At 44.2% G+C, this 18,782-nt stretch overlaps 1 protein-coding gene across 1 annotated transcript in view; it reads left to right on the top strand.

Moving 5' to 3' along the window:
- The first annotated feature begins 377 nt into the window (after window positions 1–377).
- Window positions 378–18,782, top strand: part of LCMT1 (leucine carboxyl methyltransferase 1) — a 55,383-nt gene continuing 36,978 nt past the window's right edge. Inside the window, exon 1 of the mRNA XM_024744663.1 lies at window positions 378–694. Within this exon, the coding sequence (XP_024600431.1) occupies window positions 588–694 (107 nt within the window). The 5' untranslated portion in view covers window positions 378–587. The remainder of the gene's footprint in view (window positions 695–18,782) is intronic.

The following is an 18,782-nucleotide window of genomic DNA, read 5'->3' as shown; positions in this document are numbered from 1 at the left end:
GAATGAGACTGAGCCCCAACTGACTGTAACACTGACACTTGTTTTTCTGTCTGGATTCTCTGCCCTTTGCCCCAGTGCTGAGAATCCTTCCAGCTCTTCCGCTCTGAGTTAACTACAGTTATAAAATTTCGTGACTAGCGATAAGAAACCCAGTGGCGGGGCTTCCCTGGTGGTCAAAAAAAAAAAAAAAAAAAAAAAAAAAGAAAGAAACGCAGGGGACTCTCAAAGCCCCTAAGACTACAATTCCCGGAGAGCATTGCGGCGCTCCCTTACGTCAATTTCAGTTTACTTTCTCCTTCCGGGTACTTCCGGGTTATGTGGGCGGGGCCAAGGGAGTTGTCCAATGGGCACCTCCGTGGGCTGATGGGGCGGGGAAATTGTCCAATGAGCGTCTTCGCAAAGGAGCTAATCAGCGGGAAGGTTGCTGGGGCAGCCGCCGTGGGCGGCGTCACTGAGCCGCGCCAGCTGAGCCTCGTAGAACCCAGTCCCTCTCTACTACCTTGTCCGGGGATCGCTCATTCTCCCGGCGTCCGTCGACCCCGCTTCCATGTCACCGGTGGACGCAGCACCCCGACACCTTCACGCCCATGGCCACTAGCCTGAGGAGGCCCTCTTTCACCACCTGTTCTTCCCCTACCGACACGGACGACGAGGGCGTGCGCGGCACTTGCGAAGATGCTTCTATATGCAAGAGGTGACTGCCTGGCGTGGGGTTAGGGGCTGGCATCTCCGGGGGGCTGGGGCCTAGGTGGGAGGCGGGCCTGTGTCTAAGGAATACGCTTTTACGCCAGAAGTCACCCGTCAACTCGTGCGACATCTGTGAAATGCTCAGAGCAGGCATTCATCTACTTAACTCATCATTATCTAATTTTTGCTGTGGGCCAGGCACGGTACAAGCCCGCGGATACCGTGCCTGGGATACGGCGCTGAACCAGGCAGACGTGGACTTGGCCTTCTCGGAGCCAAGGTCTTGCTGGAAACACACTTGAAGCGAGTAATAACTACAGTTTTGATAGGTTGTGGGGAGAAGTGCAGGTTCTCCCTCTTTTGTAGGTTACACTCCATTGGGACTTGGCGTAATCCCCATTGTGCACCTGAAACTCAGGTCAGTTAAGGGGGGAAATGACCTGTCCAGGGTCACATAATATTTGTGTGCAGAGCCAGTATTTTCCTGAGAGCTTTCCTGTGTGCTATTGGAGTCTGCACTTTTGCGGCTGTAGTGGGGGCTATGTGGGGGGCCGTTGCGAGCACAGGTATGTGTCACGTACCTGAAAGCATGAAAAAGAAAGCATGAGACTTGAGTGTATGCCACTCATTCATTCATTCAACAAAAATTATTGAGGGAGTTACGTGGCGGTCCAGTGGTTAGGACTCTGTACTTTCACTGCCAAGGGCGCGGATTCAGTCCCTGGTCAGGGAACTGAGATCCCACAAGCCTGGCGGCGCGGCCAAAAACAAAAAAAAAACCCCAAATTATGGAGAGCTTATTTCCTTTTGGCTGGTTGGTGGGTATTCAGTGATTGAGAACCCATGAAGAAGATTGACATGGTGTCTGAACTCACCCCTTAGTTGGAAAAGACAGGAAGCAAATAATTACCCAGGAAGTAATATAATTACAATTTTGTGTTTAATGCTGAGAAATACAGTGCGTCATTAGAGTTTGAAATTTAGTTGATAATGTTTGAGCTGAGAACAGATGACTTTAAAAAAAGAAAGAAAGTAGGGATATAGGAGGGTGTTCAGGCAGGTCAAGGAAGGAGTATGGACTGTTTGAGGAACTGAATGAATGCCTTGGAAGCTGCGGCCTTGTAGGGACCTGGTGGGGAAAACAAGTTTTGGGTTAAGGTTTGAACTTTTTGTAGGTCTTGGAGACTAAGCATAGTGATTCAGAGCATGGACTCTGGAGCCAGACTGTCAAGCTGGGCCATTCACTAGCTGCGTGAACTTGGGCAGGTGACTAAATCACTCTGTGTCTCAGTCTCTTGATCTGTAAAGTGGGGATGAAAATAATACCCACTTCATAGGTGCTTGTAAAGATGAAATGATATTAAATATTAGTAAAGCACTTAGTGTAGTGTCTGGCATGTAGTACATGTTAGTGGTGGTTGATTAAATAGATAAATACATTCATAAGTATTAAAGGCTTGAAGGCAGTCCCTGGTGAAATTTGTGAGCTTAAATGAATTATACCCAACTGTATTTCTTCTCCAGCTTTCGATCTCTATTGACCACATCCGTAGCATTATTGAATTAGAAGCAATTTTTCTCATATTTGACTGCTGTTTGCTAAGAGAATCCGAAGTGCCATCAGAATTACCAGAGAGAAATAAAATACTTTTCAGTAGCACGTTAGGGCTAGGTTTACTTAATATTTATTGGTAATACTTGGCTCATTTAATATTTGTTGGTAACATTTTTGGCCAACTTGCCTACATAAAGCAAATTAGGTACTATATATAAAATAGATAACTAATAAGAACCTACTGTCTAGCACAGGGAACTCTACTCAATACTCTGTAATGACCTGTATGGGAAAAGAATCTAAAAAAGAGTGGATATATGTATATGTATAACTGATTCACTTTGCTGTACAGCAGAAACTAACACAACATTGTAAATCAACTACAATAAAAATTAATTTAAGAAAATAAAGCAAATTAGCTAGGAAATAGTTCAGACACAAAAGTACAGAGAAATAGTATAACCAGAGCATGCCTTTCCTTGGCTCTCTGTTGGATGGTTTTTATAATTTCACTTCTTCTCTGCCTCAGTTTCCAATGCCCTTGGTGTCTTCAGACATCTCAGCGTCATAGGGGAAGTTTGGATTTGGAACTGCAGAGAATCTAAGGCAGTAGTTCCCAGCCCAAACTGCACACCAGCATAGCCTTTGGAGCTTTTAAAAGAAACGCAGATACTCAGGGCCGACTCTAGATCCGCTGAATCAGAATCTTCTGGGATAGGTTCCCGGGCTGTAAAAACCAGACACGTTTGCCATCTGGATTCATTTCATCAAAGCTTATTTTGCACTGGGTTTTCTCTCATCTGGAAAAAACATGCAAAGAGCTGGTAAGAATCCATAAGTTAATGTTTTAAGATATTTTGCAGGATTTAATAACTTTCAAGTTCTGTTGATACTGTGACCTGCACCTTCACTGTAGCATATGAAACCCTTAAGTCTTGTCAAGAAGTCATCTTATTAAATAGGGATTCCTTGGGTGAATTGTGGGCATGTTACTCTCTTTCTGCCTTAGTTTTCTTATCTTTATAATGGGGATAATAATGGTAACTTGCCTTTTAGATGTGAGGATTAAATGAGATAATCCATGCAAAGGTTAGCACAGGATCTGGCACAAAGTGAAGCCTTCAATAAATTCTTACTGTTATTTTGACTTTTCCTCCAGTCTGAATATTATTTGTTTGAAGTTACTGAAATAGCTGTGGGTCATGCTGGTTCCTGCCGCCACGAGTTACAGCTGTAAGATCCCTAAAATAATGTTCAAAAAGTCGATTAGCTCCCCAGGGCTCCTACAGTTCTGTTATTTCTGTTTTGATTTGCTCTCTCCTTTTGGTTTAGAGCCCCTCTGCAGATAACAATGCTGTGATCGGTCTCAGAGGGTTGTTGTGAGCCTTAAACATGCAGTGCTTCCAAGAGTGCTTGGCACACAGTAGGTGTTCACAATTGGTAGTTGTTGTCATCGTCACTGCCCCATTGTCACCAAATCATCATCGTCATCGTCATCACCACAGACTCCATCACTCCTACAGTCCAACAGTTAGAACGCTTCTGATTGGATATATTAGGTTTATGCCTAATATCTCCCATTTGATTCAACAGCTATCTATAGTGCACTTACCAGGATGGCTAACTCGCCCCACTCCTCAGTCCTCCTTATCTTCCCCATCATGCTGTGCCCCTAAGTCAGTTCCCCACTCTTTTTTACCCTTGATCGCACCCCTCCTGCAGCCCCCACTGTGCCCTCTGAAATCACCACTCCATAATCATCCCCCACCTCTATTTCCTTAGCCTCTCTTTAGTCATTCCGTCCCTCTCTTTGTATTGACGTCGGCCCTTCCCTGGGGATATCCTTTTCTTGAAGCCAAGTCATGCCTCTGTTTTCTCATACCCTGGATATCCTAGAATCAGGAGGATCAGAATTTGTGTCCTCACTGCTCTTTGTCCCCTCACCCCATTTCTTTGAGACCCACGTCCCCAGCATCCTCTCCTCCATATTACTGTTCTTCACCTTCTGCTGGTTATTCACCTAATTCATTGATGCCTTGGGTATCTGGCCCACAGGCCTTCCTCTCTGCCTCAGTTCTTGCCATCATCCTAGTTGACTTCCTAGCGTGCGTGTGGAGGACCCAGTGTACACGCGGGAACGCTCATTTTCTTGAACACCTCATCTGCAGTGATTACCTCTGCTCGTCCACCTCTGTCACCGTTCCCGCCACGACCCCCTGGATTTCCATCCCGGTGCTGCATGCACCACCTCACAGATGAACAGTGCAGCGCCCTTCAACCCCAGTCTCTTCTTTCCAGCACGCTTGATCAGTTGTTTCTGCTCTGCCCTCAGCATCTTCCTCCTCAGGACCTCCATGGTTTTCTCCAGCCTTTAGACACTTCCCTGTAGGCTGCTATGTCTTAACTGAGCTTCGAGTTCATAGCCAATCCTTCAGTAGTTCTCTTGGCAATGGCTTTATTTCCCTTGCCCTTAATCCTAGTAAACCCAGACCCTGGTTGAACCAGACTCTCCGTTTTCACCCGGAATACTGGTGGTAGAAATCACACAGCAGGGTGGCTTCATACTGCTGGGATTTCATGTCAGCCAGCCTCACCTGTGCCCTTACAGGACCAGCTCATTCCGGCGTGATTCTCTGGCTAGCTCACTTTCCTATTCTCCAGTGTTTTGAGTGTAAAATTCGTAATAAAAATGAAACATTAAAAAGTTGATAGAAGGCTTCCCTGGTGGCGCAGTGGTTGAGGGTCCGCCTGCTGATGCAGGGGACACGGGTTCGTGCCCCGGTCTGGGAAGATCCCACATGCCGAGGGGCGGCTGGGCCCGTGAGCCATGGCCGCTGAGCCTGTGCGTCCGGAGCCTGTGCTCCGCAACGGGAGAGGCCACAACAGTGAGAGGCCCGCGTACGGCAAAAAAAAAAAAAAAAAAAAAAAAAAAAAAAAAGTTGACAGACATTTTATTTTAGAATTGCCTTATTTTCCAGCCAGTGGGAAGTTTTCTTTTTCATCTATGAATTTGAAACTTTAAAGTTATTAATCTTAGGAAAGCGGATGAAAGCCCTGAGTTAAAATAGGAGGCTCTTTTTAAGTTAAGGGAGCTTTGGGGCCTATCCGTAAGGGGTGTTAGAAAGAACTTACAGGATTTGGGCTTCAGTTGGGTAATTTGGGGGAGGGTTCAAGGAAGCAGAGATTTGCCCGGGATTGGGTGCTCACAGGAGGCGGGGACAATTTTGTGATTGGGTAGCTCAGTCTTTTCTAGGAGGAGGTGTGTCTGACTTTTCTAGAGTCAGACACTCTGTGATTCGTAAAGAAGCCACAGTTGCTCATCTCAGCCAGGAGAGAGGAGTGTTTGGGACCCTGTGGCTGGCATGATGACCTTGGTTTTGTCTGTTAGACAAAATTATGAAGGGGTCCTGTTTTGTCTCAATTCGTCGCTGTTGCGGTGCGACCTTGTGCTGCTGGTCCTGCGAGATTGTTTCTGTCCGACAGAAGGACAGCGTGGCCTCTGTGAGCACCAGGCAAGCATCTAACTGCAGTGAAGCCTGGCTCGTGGTACCAGGCCAACTCCTAGCGGTCAGCACTGGTTTTCTTATTTTCACAGGGGAGGAGAGGTGAGTCTTAAAAAGACGGAGAGGTGTTTACCAGGCAGAAGAAAAGAGCAGGAGCCAAAGAACATAGAGATCGAAGCTCTTAGGGGAAGTGTTAGGGGAACTTGACCTTGGATGGGCGCTGGGTAGCAACAGTAAATTCTGGGGAGGTTGTCAGAGAACAGAATGGGGAAGGTCCCAAGGGCTTTTAAGTTGGGGAACTGACATGATATGGGCTTGTGTTTTAGAAAAACCCCCAGCAGCTGTGCAGCAGATGGGCTGGTGACAAAGGGAAAGTCTGTTCCCTTTTCCTTCCCGACGGCCACAGCCCTCGCTCACCTGATCTGTTGCAACATGTCCTTATTGTTCTACCTGCTTCTAGTCTGGCCATCTCCCCTGTCCAAGTGTTTATGCTGTGGCCAGGGTGATTTTTTCAGAATCACAAATCTTATCCTGTCACTTTGCTACTTGAAACTTTTTGATTCTCCATCAGCTACAAGATAAATAGCGACACACCTCACCTTTCCTGATCTGATCACGCTACCCTGGATCTGATCCTTGCCAGCTGGAAATCTCCATTTGGATTTCTCAGAATGATCTCAAATTCATTATTCCCAAAACTGCGCTCAAGATCACCTTCCCGAATTTTCCTCCACGCCACCCCACCCTCGCAACTCAGTGGGTGATGCCATTGTCCCCTCAGTTAGAGTAAAAAAGGTAGGAGTCATCGTGGAGCTGCCCTTTCACTTACCCCCTGTAAGTGAAATTCATCTATGAATTTGAATCTATGAATCAATCACCGAGACCTTAGATTGTCTGAAAAATGTTTCTGGAATCTGCCTCCTTTCCTCCACCTCTGCGGCTGCCGTCTCAGTCCACGCTCAGGTCATCCGTGGTCTGAGCCGTGACACTCATCTGCCAACTGAGCTCCCCAATCATGCTTACGTCCCCAAGTCCAGTTCTCACACTGAAGCCAGAGGTTTGCAAAAGGCACATGGGACCTTGTCACTCCCTAGTTTAATGGCTTCTTGTTGCTGTTAGAAAAAGAGCGAAGTTACTCACATGGTCCGCCCGGCCCTGCCTGCTCCGTCTGGCTCCTCCAATCTTGCTTCCCCCAGCTCTTCCCTTCTCACCACCGTCCTCTCAGTTCCTCAGGCGAGCCCCGTTCCTGTCTTTCCTGGGGCCTTTCAGCCGGCCATTCCCTCCCGAAATGCTTTCTCCCACCCTTCCTTGTCTGATCAGCTCCATGTCATCCCTCAGACTGATGCCTTCATTTGATATTCGTTATTGAGACCCTGCTCAGTTTATGGAGACCCTGTTCTAGTGTGGATGCAGAAGTAAATGAAACAGACAAAAGCGGAGCTGTCATGGGGCATGTATTCCAGTGGAGGAAGCAGCCAGGAAGCAAACGAGCAACATATCTGGCACGTGAGATGGTGGGCGATGCTGTAGGAATGTTGGAAGGCCACGTGAGCTGGGATGGCCAGGGACGGCCCCATCGAGAAGGTCAGTGCTGGGGAGGGAGTGAGCCCTGAGGATGGACTTCTGGGGAAGCAAAGTCCCAGGCAGAGTACAAAGGCCCTGTGAGGCAGGAGCTGGCCCCGCCTGTCCCAGGAGCTGCAAGGCCGGCTGAGTGAGGGGGAGACGAGCTCTTTTAAGGACTCAGCTTTCACTCTTGAGTGAGATGGGAGCCGCTGGGGGACTTGGAAGATGAAGGTGACTTGGGTTTGAACAGGATCCCTTCAGCGACTCTGGTGGGAACAGACTGTAGGGGGCAGCATGCAGGCAGGGAGATGTGCTCTCAGAATACCCCAAGTCAGAGATGCTGGGGGCTTGGCTCAGGACGGTGGTGGTGGAGGTGCTGGGAATCCGTTAAAGTCTGGGTACACTGAAGGTCAAGCTCATAGAATGTACTGACGGATTGGATGTACGGTGAGGAGTCGAAGCTGACGCCAAGATTTTTGGCTTATCTCAGGTGTGCCTCCTTCCAGGAGGCCTTTTTGGCCCCTGCAGACAAGACGTAGCCTCTGTTCCGTGTTCTCATAACACTCTGTGCGTCTCCTTTGTGGTCATCAGCCCAGTTGTAGTTCAGACATGCTGTTTAATGTCTGCCCCTTCGACCAGAATGAAAACAACACAAAGCAGGGACCCGTCTACCTTAGTGCCATTCGCATTGTAGACACACAATAATTATCTGTCGGATGGCTAAACTGATTAGACCCGAATGCAAATGTTCAAGATTATATTTCCTGATGAGGTCTTAAAAATTCTGGTTTTCTGTTTAACTGGTTTTCAGTGGCCCGTATGTGTTAGAAGCCAGACCAGGGGCTGTAAGGCTGAAATTCTACTGTGCAAATAATAGACGTTCATCTGATTTCTCAACCGAATCGACAGATGTCCCCCGCTACCCCGTCGTGAAAGCAGGACACAGGATCACCTCTCAGGAAAGCCAGCGTTTTCCCGAGGGCCCTGGCCTCTCCAGCACACTGATTGCATCTTCACAGCTATGCCCCAGAGAGCAGGGCTAAGATTTTGATCTGAAATACTTTGAAGGCAGGTGCCAAGGTAATTTCCACTCCCAGAGAAGACATGTCACTTTAGAACTAGAACATACTGTGGAGGATAACGTTAGCTGCCAACCTTGCCCATCAAAAAGGTCAAATAAACTGGGGATGTTTTATCGCCCCCATTTTTTTTTTTAATAAAAGGAAAACATTAGATTTTGGAAAACATTTGCGAAAGGTAGTGATCTTAGATCTCAAATAGTAATATCACATCTTTTTTTTCCCCTCTCTTAAAAGCTTAATTTTTTAAATGAGAAAGGTGAGTACAGTTGACTCTTGAGCAAGATGGCTTTGAACTGCACAGGTCCACTTATGCAGGCAGGGTGTTTTTTCATTAAATACCGTTCTACACGATCCAAAGTTGTCAAATCTGCAGGTGCGGAACCGAGGATACAGAGGGCCAACTGTAAAGCTGTACCTGGATTTTCTACTGCATGGGGGTCAGCACCCCTAACCTCCACGTTGTTCAAGGGTCAACTGTACTTTTTCCCCACTCAAGAGCCTACTGTGAACGTATCGTACATTCGCCCAGATCTGCCTCATTCGTTTTATTGGCTACACAGTATTCTACAGTGTGGTTGTACCTGATTTGACTCTTCTTTTGGTCAGCATTTAGGTGGTTATGATTTTGTTCTTAAAATCGTGCTGTGGGGGCTTCCCTGGTGGCGCAGTGGTTGAGAGTCCGCCTGCCGATGCAGGGGACACGGGTTCGTGCCCCGGTCCGGGAGGATCCCACATGCCGCGGAGCGGCTGGGCCCGTGAGCCATGGCCGCTGAGCCTGCGCGTCCGGAGCCTGTGCCCCGCGGTGGGAGAGGCCACAACAGTGAGAGGCCCGCGCCCCCAAAAAAAAAAAAAAAAAAAAAATCCTGCCGTGATGAGCATCTTTGCACACGTGTTTGAGTTTTCCCGTGAGACAGATTTCAGGGGAGAAGCTTCTGCAAGATGGTCCTCCAAGGAGATGATAATCCGTTTCCATTCTTAACCTATGGTGAACGGAAATGCTAATCATGGAACATTCTCAGTCTCTTAGATTGTTCACCAACTGGCAGGTGGAAGATAACACCTGTTCTTAATTTGTATTCCTAAAATCACGAGTGAGACTGAGCATTTTTTGACTGCTCACACACTCATTGATATTTTCTGTGTGAATCCTCTCTCCCACGTTGCTGTCCTACTGGGTTGTTGTCTTTTTCTTGTTCGGTTATTTGTATTTTTATTATTGGTTTGTAAGAACCTTTTGTATCTGGAATAGTAATCCTTTACCTTGGTATTTGTTGCAGCATTTTCTCTCAAGCTGTTGCTTGTCTTTCAATATAGCTTGTACTGTACATTTCATAATACAGAAATGGTGACGCTTTAGGGTATAGAATCTGACAATCTAACATTATGGCTTGTGGTTTTGGGGTAAAGCTTTTAAAGGCCATTCTCAATCTTTATAACATTTTCTTTTAGCACTTCTATGGTTTTGGCTTTTATGCTTAGATCATTCATCTATACTTATTATTTTGGACATTATAAGGTAGCAGTTTTAACTTAATTTTGTCTCAAATTATTAGCCATTTGTTCCTACATCATCTATTGAATGGTCTTATTTTCCCAATTGATTTGAAATGTCACTTGTATACTAAATTCTTATATATACTTTAACACAGCAGTGCATATGTCATTCTTTTTTTTATTGAAGTATAGTTGATTTACAATATCATGTTAGTTTCAGGTGTACAGCACAGTGATTCAGTTATCCATATATATATGTGTGTGTGTGTATATATATGTATCTATATTCTTCTTCAGAGTCTCTTTCCTTATAGATTATTACACAACATCGAGTATAGTTCCCTGTGCTTTACAGTAGGTCCTTGGTTGTCATTTCTTGACTTCCAGTTGAAATCGCTTTTGTTTTTTTTTTTTTCCATTTTGATGTCTGAAAATTTTCGACTCACAAAGTTACTCAGCTGTGAATTGATTCAGAGCTCCCACAGCTTGCTTCACAGGGTGAGGATAGGTTTGTAGCAGGGTTATCAGAATTTTTTTAGTCTGTTTGAGCAGCTGTGCTCCAGGAAGAAAGCAAAGGAAGGGATACTAGCAAGAGCCATGTATGTGTCTGAATCTGCCCATTTTCGTCAGGAAAGCAGTAGCTTTTTGGGAAGCCCAACCCTGTAGACTTCTGTGTACTTCTCACTAGCCATCATTAGGACACACGGCTCCACTCCTGGGTGCAGGAAAGTGTGGGGAGGTAAGAATTTCCAATAGGGCAGATTGATGCCTCAAACAAAATTGGGGTCCTCTTAGGAAGAAAGGGTGAATGGATATTGGAAAGGGAACTTGGAGGATGTGCTATATCCCTCACCTTTTTTTTTTCCTTCTGGAATTTCCTCAGGTATTCTTAGGAGAGAAGGGGAATGGGGAGAGGGAGATAATTTATACAGAATAAAATGTTCAGTTTAATGAGTGTTGATAGTTGCATATATCCATGTACCACCACCCGAAACAAGATACAAAATATTTCTGAAACTCCAGAAAGTTCCCTTATCTCTAGTTAGTCTCATTACCACTCCCCTGCCCCCCAGCAACCATTTTCTGTTGCAGGCTACCGTAGATTTGCCTATTCTTGAATGTCATATAAACAGAATCATACAGTATGCATTCTTTTTGTGTCTTTCACTCAAGATGTTCTTTGAGATTCATCCATGTTGTACACGTTGTCAAAGATAAACACCCGTTGTCACAGATAAAGCTGGATGCTAAAGTGGTAAGGTCAGATTTTAATCAACAATAACTATTGCAACAGGGAAAAGAATCCAGCATGAACTAAACTCAACTCTGATTTGTACAGAGGGTGTTTTAAAGGGCAAATGAGGGAGGAAGGAGGGGGGCGAGCAGGGATTCAGTAGAATCAGAGAAAAAAATACAGAAAATGGGAAAAGGGAGTGTTGGTCCAGCAGAAACCATCTGGATTTGCTAGCTGGGAGACAGGGAGGCCCTATCTTTAGGTGTTGCCTGGAACCAACAGTAAGTTCTTTTGGCAGCCTTGAGTTTTCTCAGGCAGGCATGCTAAGGGGCACTAGAGACACCCTAGTGGTGTGGCCTTGAGCTGTTAGGAGCTATGTTAATGTTTGCTCAGGTCTTTATACTATAGGCCAAGGTTGATGCCTAGTAGAGGAGGTCTCAGAGGAGCCTGGCTAGAGTTTGGTCGAGGAGAGAATCTTTGTCAGGGTAAAATAGTTTGCTCCTTTTTGTGTTGTATGAATGTACCACGATTTGTTCATCCATTCACCTGATGATGGACATTTGAGTCGTATCTAGTTTTTGGCCATGGTGAATAGGCTGCAATGAACGTTCTTATATAAGCCTGAATTTTTCTTGGATAGATATCTAGGAGTAGAATTGCTTAGTCATAGGGTGGGTATGTATTTAACTGCCAGACTAATTTCCAAAGTGGTTTATCAGATTACACTTCCCGCCAGCAATGTATCAAAACTCCAGTTGCTCCATATCCTTGTTAAACATTCAGCATTGTTAGTGAGTGTGAAATAGCATCTCATTAAGGTCTGAAATAGCATTTCCCTGGTGACAGATGTATACTTATTGTGTGCTTATTGGCCATTCCTGCATCTTCTTTTGTGAATTGTCTGTTCAAGCCCTTGCCCATTTTCACTAATGATGATAATGTTGATTTTGACTTGTTGGAGTTCATTATATATTCTGTATAGGAACCGTTTGTCAGATAGATGTGTTGTAAATATACGTACACATATAGGAAAGTGAAAAATTTAAATATTATTTACAATAGCATTAAAAAACCAACTGTCTAAATCCCAGTCAAAACCCTAGCCATCTTTTTGGAAGAACTTAACAATTGATTCTAAAATGTATATGGAAACACAAAAAATCTAGAGTAGCCCAAAAAAATGTTCAAAAGAAGGATGAAGTTGGGGAACTTACATTGCTTAATCTACTGATTTCTAAGACCCACTGTAAAGCTACAGTGATCAAAACAATGTGGTCTTTGCATAAAGGTAGAAAAATAGATCAATGAAACAGAAATAGACCTATACCGGTGCTGTAAGTTGATTTTTGCCCCGAGTGCCAAGTCATTTCAGTGGGGAAAAGTGAAGTCTTTTTAACCAATAATTCTGGATCAACTGGATATTCAAGTGGAAACAGAATGAACACTGACCTCCTTCTGTACACACATACTAATTTGGGATGGACCATAAACCTAAATATGAAAGCTAGAACCGTAAAGCTTCTGTATGAAAACATAGGGGAATACCTTGGCAGCCTTGGGTAGGTAAATATTTAGTATGTAGAACACAAAAAGTACTAACTACAAAGGAAAAAGAGATAAACTGAGAAAATGAGCAGGCAAGCCTCAGACTGGAGGAAATATTCAGAATACAGGTTCTTAAATGTTTTATTTTTTTCAAAAGTACATCAGCATTATTCAGGTCCATGGCATCCTGTTACTGTGTTCTGTATTAATTTTATTAATTACATTTTCTGTTTTTTTGGTTAAAAAGTTAGATATGGGACATTGTACCAAGGGGACTGATTTGATTCTTCTACTTATTTCACTCTCTGTGAATGTAGGTTCCTTTTCCGTTTACGCTTTGACCACTGTTCAGTGACTGCTTACAAGAGAGACAGTAGATTGTAGATCATATTACTTGTAAAGTAATTGGATGTTAGATGAAGCCAAAAGGCAATACCAGTAGTCTCCTTTGGGGAGGAAACTAGCCTGTGAGTCTTCTTAGTTATTCAGGCCCAGTTTTTTAGATGATTGAACACTTAAGGTCTGCCGATCTGCTTAGGAAAACAAAAAGAAGCTTTCAAGAGCTCCCAAGAAAGGAAGCAAATCCGAACTCTGTTTAGGTACAGAGTCTATTGACCTTAAGACTTTGCTTCCTATCTTCCATTTATAAACCAAGAATAAAACCAACAGGAAATAGAAACCAAAAATCGAAACTAAAAGATGTAGAAGAACAACAATAAAATTAAAAATTAGAGGACCACAAGAAGTATGCAGTTAAAATCCCAAACTTGAAAATTAGTGCTGAGAATATTCGGTTGACTTCTGCAATTGCATATATACAGATTTACATACATACAGATACATATGTATCTATAAGCAGCTAAGCAATACACATACATACACACACACACACACACACACACACACACACACACACACACGATAGATATGTATCATTTAAGCACTAAAGTGTTTGGGGAGGGATCTAAATCCAGGTGGGTAGGTAGGTTTGTAAAGCAGTTAATTTCCCTAAAGGTTCCACAGCTTGGGCAAACTACTTTAGGGTTGTTACAAGGGCTCAATGTGTTCCTATTTGTCAAGCATTTGAATGATGCCTGGCACGCGGTAAGCACACAGTCAGTGTTCAGGAGAAGTGAAACAAACCAGCTCCAGCCTCGACCCTCATAGTCAGGGAGACCAGGGAGGGCCTTTCCCGGTCCCTGAATCCTCAGATGAAGAAATGCCTATTGGAAGGCGTTTCACAACTTCACATGAATTTCCCATTGTTGCAGCTGATACTTATGTAAATAGGACAGAATCAGTAAATGTCTCTTTAATGAATTGGTGGTTGGGCCAGATCGCTGTTTCCCATGAGAGGAATGTGAGATGGTTTTAGGCGGTACACAGATAGATGTTTTAAATGTTAATGGTTAGGTATTCGTTACAGTGTGTGTTAGAAGAAAATATTAGGTAGCACATCAGACCTGAGTACTAAGAAAATTGAGTTTATTTAAAGACATATTACATTGGGAAGGAGGGGGCGTGGGAGGGAAGGATTGGGAGTTTGGGGTTGCAGATGCAAACTGTTATATATAGGATGGTTAAACAACAAGGTCCTGCTGTAGAGCACAGGGAACTATATTCAATATCCTGTGATAAACCATAGTGGACAAGAATATGAAAAAAATATATATATGTATAACTGAATCATTTTGCTGTACAGCAGAAGTTAGCACATTGTAAATCAACTACACTTCAATGAAATAAATGTTAAAAAAAGACATTACTTTGAACAGGTGGTATGTGAGTGTCATGGACATTTTGAAAGCAATAGTGATTGAATGAAGATTGAGTGAATCTTTCAGGTCTTTCCAGATCTGAGATGTTTGATTCTCTGATTCTGGGTTTGAAACATGAAATCAAGATATTCAAATGGAAGGGATGTTCTCTGGATTTGGGAAACAGAGGACGATCGTGGAAGTGACAGAACTAGGTGCACAGTATTGGGGTGTGGAGATAACCACTATTAACATTTTGGTATCTACTCTGGGCAGTCTTTATATATATGTGTGCGTTCATTCTAACAAACCTGGGAATGTCCTGTCCGTATAATCATGTGGCCTGTTTTGTCGACCTGATACTATAACTCCAGGTACAGCGTTCTTGTAAAAAAAAAAAAAAAAAATCTTTGTGTTCATTCTTGGTTATTTCCTAAGGATAAAATCCCAGAAGTGGGACTGTTTGGCTATTGTGTTCGCACGTTATTCTGGCTTCTTCTACCTGTTGCCACGGTGCCTTGAAGCATGACCGTGCCAGTTTCCAGTTTGGACATTGGTGCTCCAGGGCCCTCTTCCTCATTCCTCTCCAAAGCCAGGTTCTATTAAAAAAGAGTTTTATTGCTGATTTGATAAGAGCAGTACTGCGCTCTTGTTTTTGCTTTCATTTTCATTTTGCTTTTTTTTTAATCATTGATAAGGCTGAGCTTTTTGTATGTTCATTGGTCAGTTTTTCTTCTTTTGTGAATGGTTCATTTTTGTCCTTTACCCATTCTTTTTCTTCTGGAATATTAGTTTTTTCCCATATTAATTTATGAGTCCTTTATATTGTGAGGATATTAGCACTTTGTGACCTGTTACAAATATTTTTCCTAGTGTAATATTTGCCTTGTATGTTTGTTTATGAAATCCAAACTTACTGTTGCTCTTGTTGTGAAGACAATTCTTTTTGATGGAAATAATTAATTTAGTTTAAAAAGAAATAGAATAACATCATTTTAAAATGGCAGATATTGGGCCTTCCCTGGCGGTCCAGTGGTTAGGACTCTGCGCTTCCACTGCAGGGGGTGCAGGTTTGATCCCTGGTCGGGGAACTAAGATTCCACATGTGTAGCACAGCCAAAAAAAAAAAAAGGCAAATATTCCTCCCTTGTTAGCTATTCCATTGCTAAATGTTGACATCTGGCGAGTCCCTTGCCATCATAGGCAATGGTGGTTCCTCACAGTTCAATACTATTTTTTAAAATTGAAGTATAGTTGATTTACAATATTGTGTTAGTTTCAGGTGTACAACAAAGTGATTTCAGTTATACGTATAGATGTGACAATACTATCTGAGCCATTTTGCGACACACATGGTCTTGCATTTTAACTTCTCTGAAATCAGATGTGACTTACTCTCAATGTGTCCTGCAGACACTGTCAAGTCTGTTAGAGGTGTCCTTACCTGTGCAAGCAGGCATGGAGGTTGTTTCTGCTGGCATGGCATGGTTGGGCAGCAGTGACCACAGTCCCTGGTGCTTTTAGTCCACATACTGTTTAAGGGCCATTTGAAGAAAGAACCCAGATCCTGATTGCTGTTGAAAATCATCCCTTGATACCTTCTAATGAGATCAAGAAAGAGCCAGTATCAAAACTTCCAGGGTGAGGGTTAGCTGCTTGGAAGAAAATCTCAGAGAGGATGGTGGAGAACTGTTAAGGAATGTATCCTCGCTAACGCCCTCGATGGCACGGAGGTTGATATTGTGTCGAAAGGCACAGACATCCTGAAAGTGAAGTCTTAGCAGCTTACTTCACTCACCTTTTCCTTTTTCTGTCTGTACGAGAGAGAGATGATGACACTCTGTCCCAATGAAGGAGCTTTTTCAGTAACCACAAAATTAAAATTCTAAGCGATAAGAAAAACATTAATTGGCAGTGTTTTTTAACTTCTTTTTTCTTTATTTTCTTTCTTTATTTTTAGTTTTTGGCTGCGTTGGGTCTTCTTTGCTGTGTGTGGGCTTTCTCTAGTTGCGGCGAGCAGGGGCTACCCTTCCTTGTGGTGTGAAGGCTTCTCATTGCGGTGGCTTCTCTTGTTGCAGAGTGCGGGCTCAGTAGTTATGGCACACGGGCTCTAGGGCATGCGGGCTTCAGTAGTTGTGGTGCGTGGGCTCCGTAGTTGTGGCGCGTGGGTTCTAGAGCGCAGGCTCAGTAGTTGTGGTGCATGGGCTTAGCTGTTCTGCGGCATGTGGGATCTTCCCGGACCTGGGATCAAACCCGTGTCCCCTGCATTGGCAGGCGGATTCTTAACCACCGTGCCACCAGGGAAGTCCCTTTAATTTCTTTTTTCAGTCTTACAATTGGTGGTGTCCTGGATGTAACGAAATATAGCCTATGTTTCATGAACCTCTTGCCGTCCCCAGTTCTTCTAATTTATGTTTCAGATGACTGGTTAGTACTCATTGTGTGGGTGCCCTGTAATCTGCTCAGCTGAATCGTGGTGCCCGCCTCCCTTCAGAGCTCCCAGCAGCAATGCCCAGCAGCACCCTCTTCCTTCTTCGCAGCAGTGTGTTGTACGTCCTTTTATCTTGGCCACTCTCACAGGCAAAGCAGTGAGCCTTTTTCCTCGGAGGCATGGAAACCACTGGCAGTCATCTAGATTTGAGGACTGCAAAGAGACACATGTTGAAAAAATTAGGAAGTAGGAGTCATGGGAACTAGTGATCAGGGGTCCTTGTGTTATGTCCAGGCATCTCCCCAAATGATTGGGGGTCCTTGTGTTATGTCCAGACACATCCCCAAATGATCGGGGGTCCTTGTGTTATGTCCAGGCATCTCCCCACCTTTCTGTACTGCTGCACATCACTGACCGCGTCCAGTGTGTTGTGGAGATCCATCCCAGGCTCCTGCCAGGCCCTGTGTGACCTGAGTCTGCTTCTCTCTCCAACGTCTTCTCCAGTTTCTCCTGTTTTCTTACTCTTCTCCAGCTGCCCTGCCTACTTCCTGCTACTAGAACACTCCACGTGCACTCCCACCCCCAAGTGTTTATATCTGCTCTTCCTCCTACCTGGAATGCCTTTTGCACAGCTGCCTTTCCCTAATTCTCTAGGACTCGACTCAGCCATGCCCTTTAAGAGAGGTCTTCCCTTTCACCTCTAAAGTAGGTCCTCCATCCGCCATACCATTATATCCCTCGTTTGTCATAATCTCTGTCTTTGTCTCTGTCCCTTCTCTATTTTGTTCACCACTGTAACCCTATGCCTGGCACTTAGCAGACGCTCAATAAATATTGCTAGACCAAATCAATAATATTAACTCAACTGATAACGCAGAGTTGGGAGGAATAGAAACTGCTCCTTGTTTTCCGAGAGGGCACTGATAAATCCAGCAAGGAACACTTAGAGGGGGGCAAATTGATGAGCTTTTCAGCAGTTCGAGTTTCTTCGCAGTGGGGTGAGTGCCTTCTCTGTGGGCAGTAGTCAACAGTGGCTCCATGTTGTCCAAAGGATTCTTGCTCTGGATGTTGAGCTTGACTAAGGTCCCTTCCAAGCTTTAAATTGTTCGAGGCGTGTTCTCATCACTGGTCTACCGTTGTTGCTTCAACTGCAGATATGGCTTTTACCACTAGATGGCGCGAGATGATTCCTTTGAAATCAGCGTTCCTCAAACTGCCACCCACAGTGAGAGCACATTTTTCTCGGCACTTATACCCCCAACACACACTTGAAACAAAAGCTTCACAAAACACTCTTACAATGTGGAATGATGCTGCTATTTTCTGTTTTACTCTGTTCTACTTCATTTTCTAAAAGGGAGATTTGCAAATTATTACATCGATTTTATGATATGAATGGGTCACAACTCATTGTTTGAAAAGCACTCTTTTATTTTATTTTATTTTATTGGCCTTGCTGTGTGGCTTGCCGGATCTTAGTTCCCCGACCAGGCATTGAACCCTCGCCCTCAGCAGTGAAAGCGCAGAGTGCTAACCACTGGACCGCTGGGGAATTCCTGGAAAGCACTATTTTAGACAACTGGGCAAGTTTGTTTGTAAAACTCTGTGGGTCTGCTGTTTTCCTTGGGCAGTCTGGGCTTATAGCAAATTGTGTTCCTTAGTACTTTGTGTGTTTCTGTGTTGAGATGCTGCATTGAGTAGTTGAACATATGTGCTTTGTTGTGGGTGTCTATGGATGTGCAGACGTGGATGCGAGAGACTGGAGGAGGCATGTTTGTGCAGAATTCAGCACCTATTGCTGTCAAGGCAGCAGTAAGCCTTGTTGGTAGATATGAAAAAAGGAAAGATGTAATCTGTGCTCTGGGAGCTTAGAACTTAGCTGGGTGACACCACACACACACACACACACACACACACACACACACACACAC

The sequence above is a fragment of the Neophocaena asiaeorientalis genome, unplaced genomic scaffold (genome assembly GCF_003031525.2).
Source record: "Neophocaena asiaeorientalis asiaeorientalis breed wild unplaced genomic scaffold, Neophocaena_asiaeorientalis_V1.1 scaffold91, whole genome shotgun sequence".
NCBI classification, from domain to species: domain Eukaryota; kingdom Metazoa; phylum Chordata; class Mammalia; order Artiodactyla; family Phocoenidae; genus Neophocaena; species Neophocaena asiaeorientalis.
Note: the sequence above shows the minus strand (reverse complement) of the source record. Positions and strands in the feature narration are given on the sequence as shown.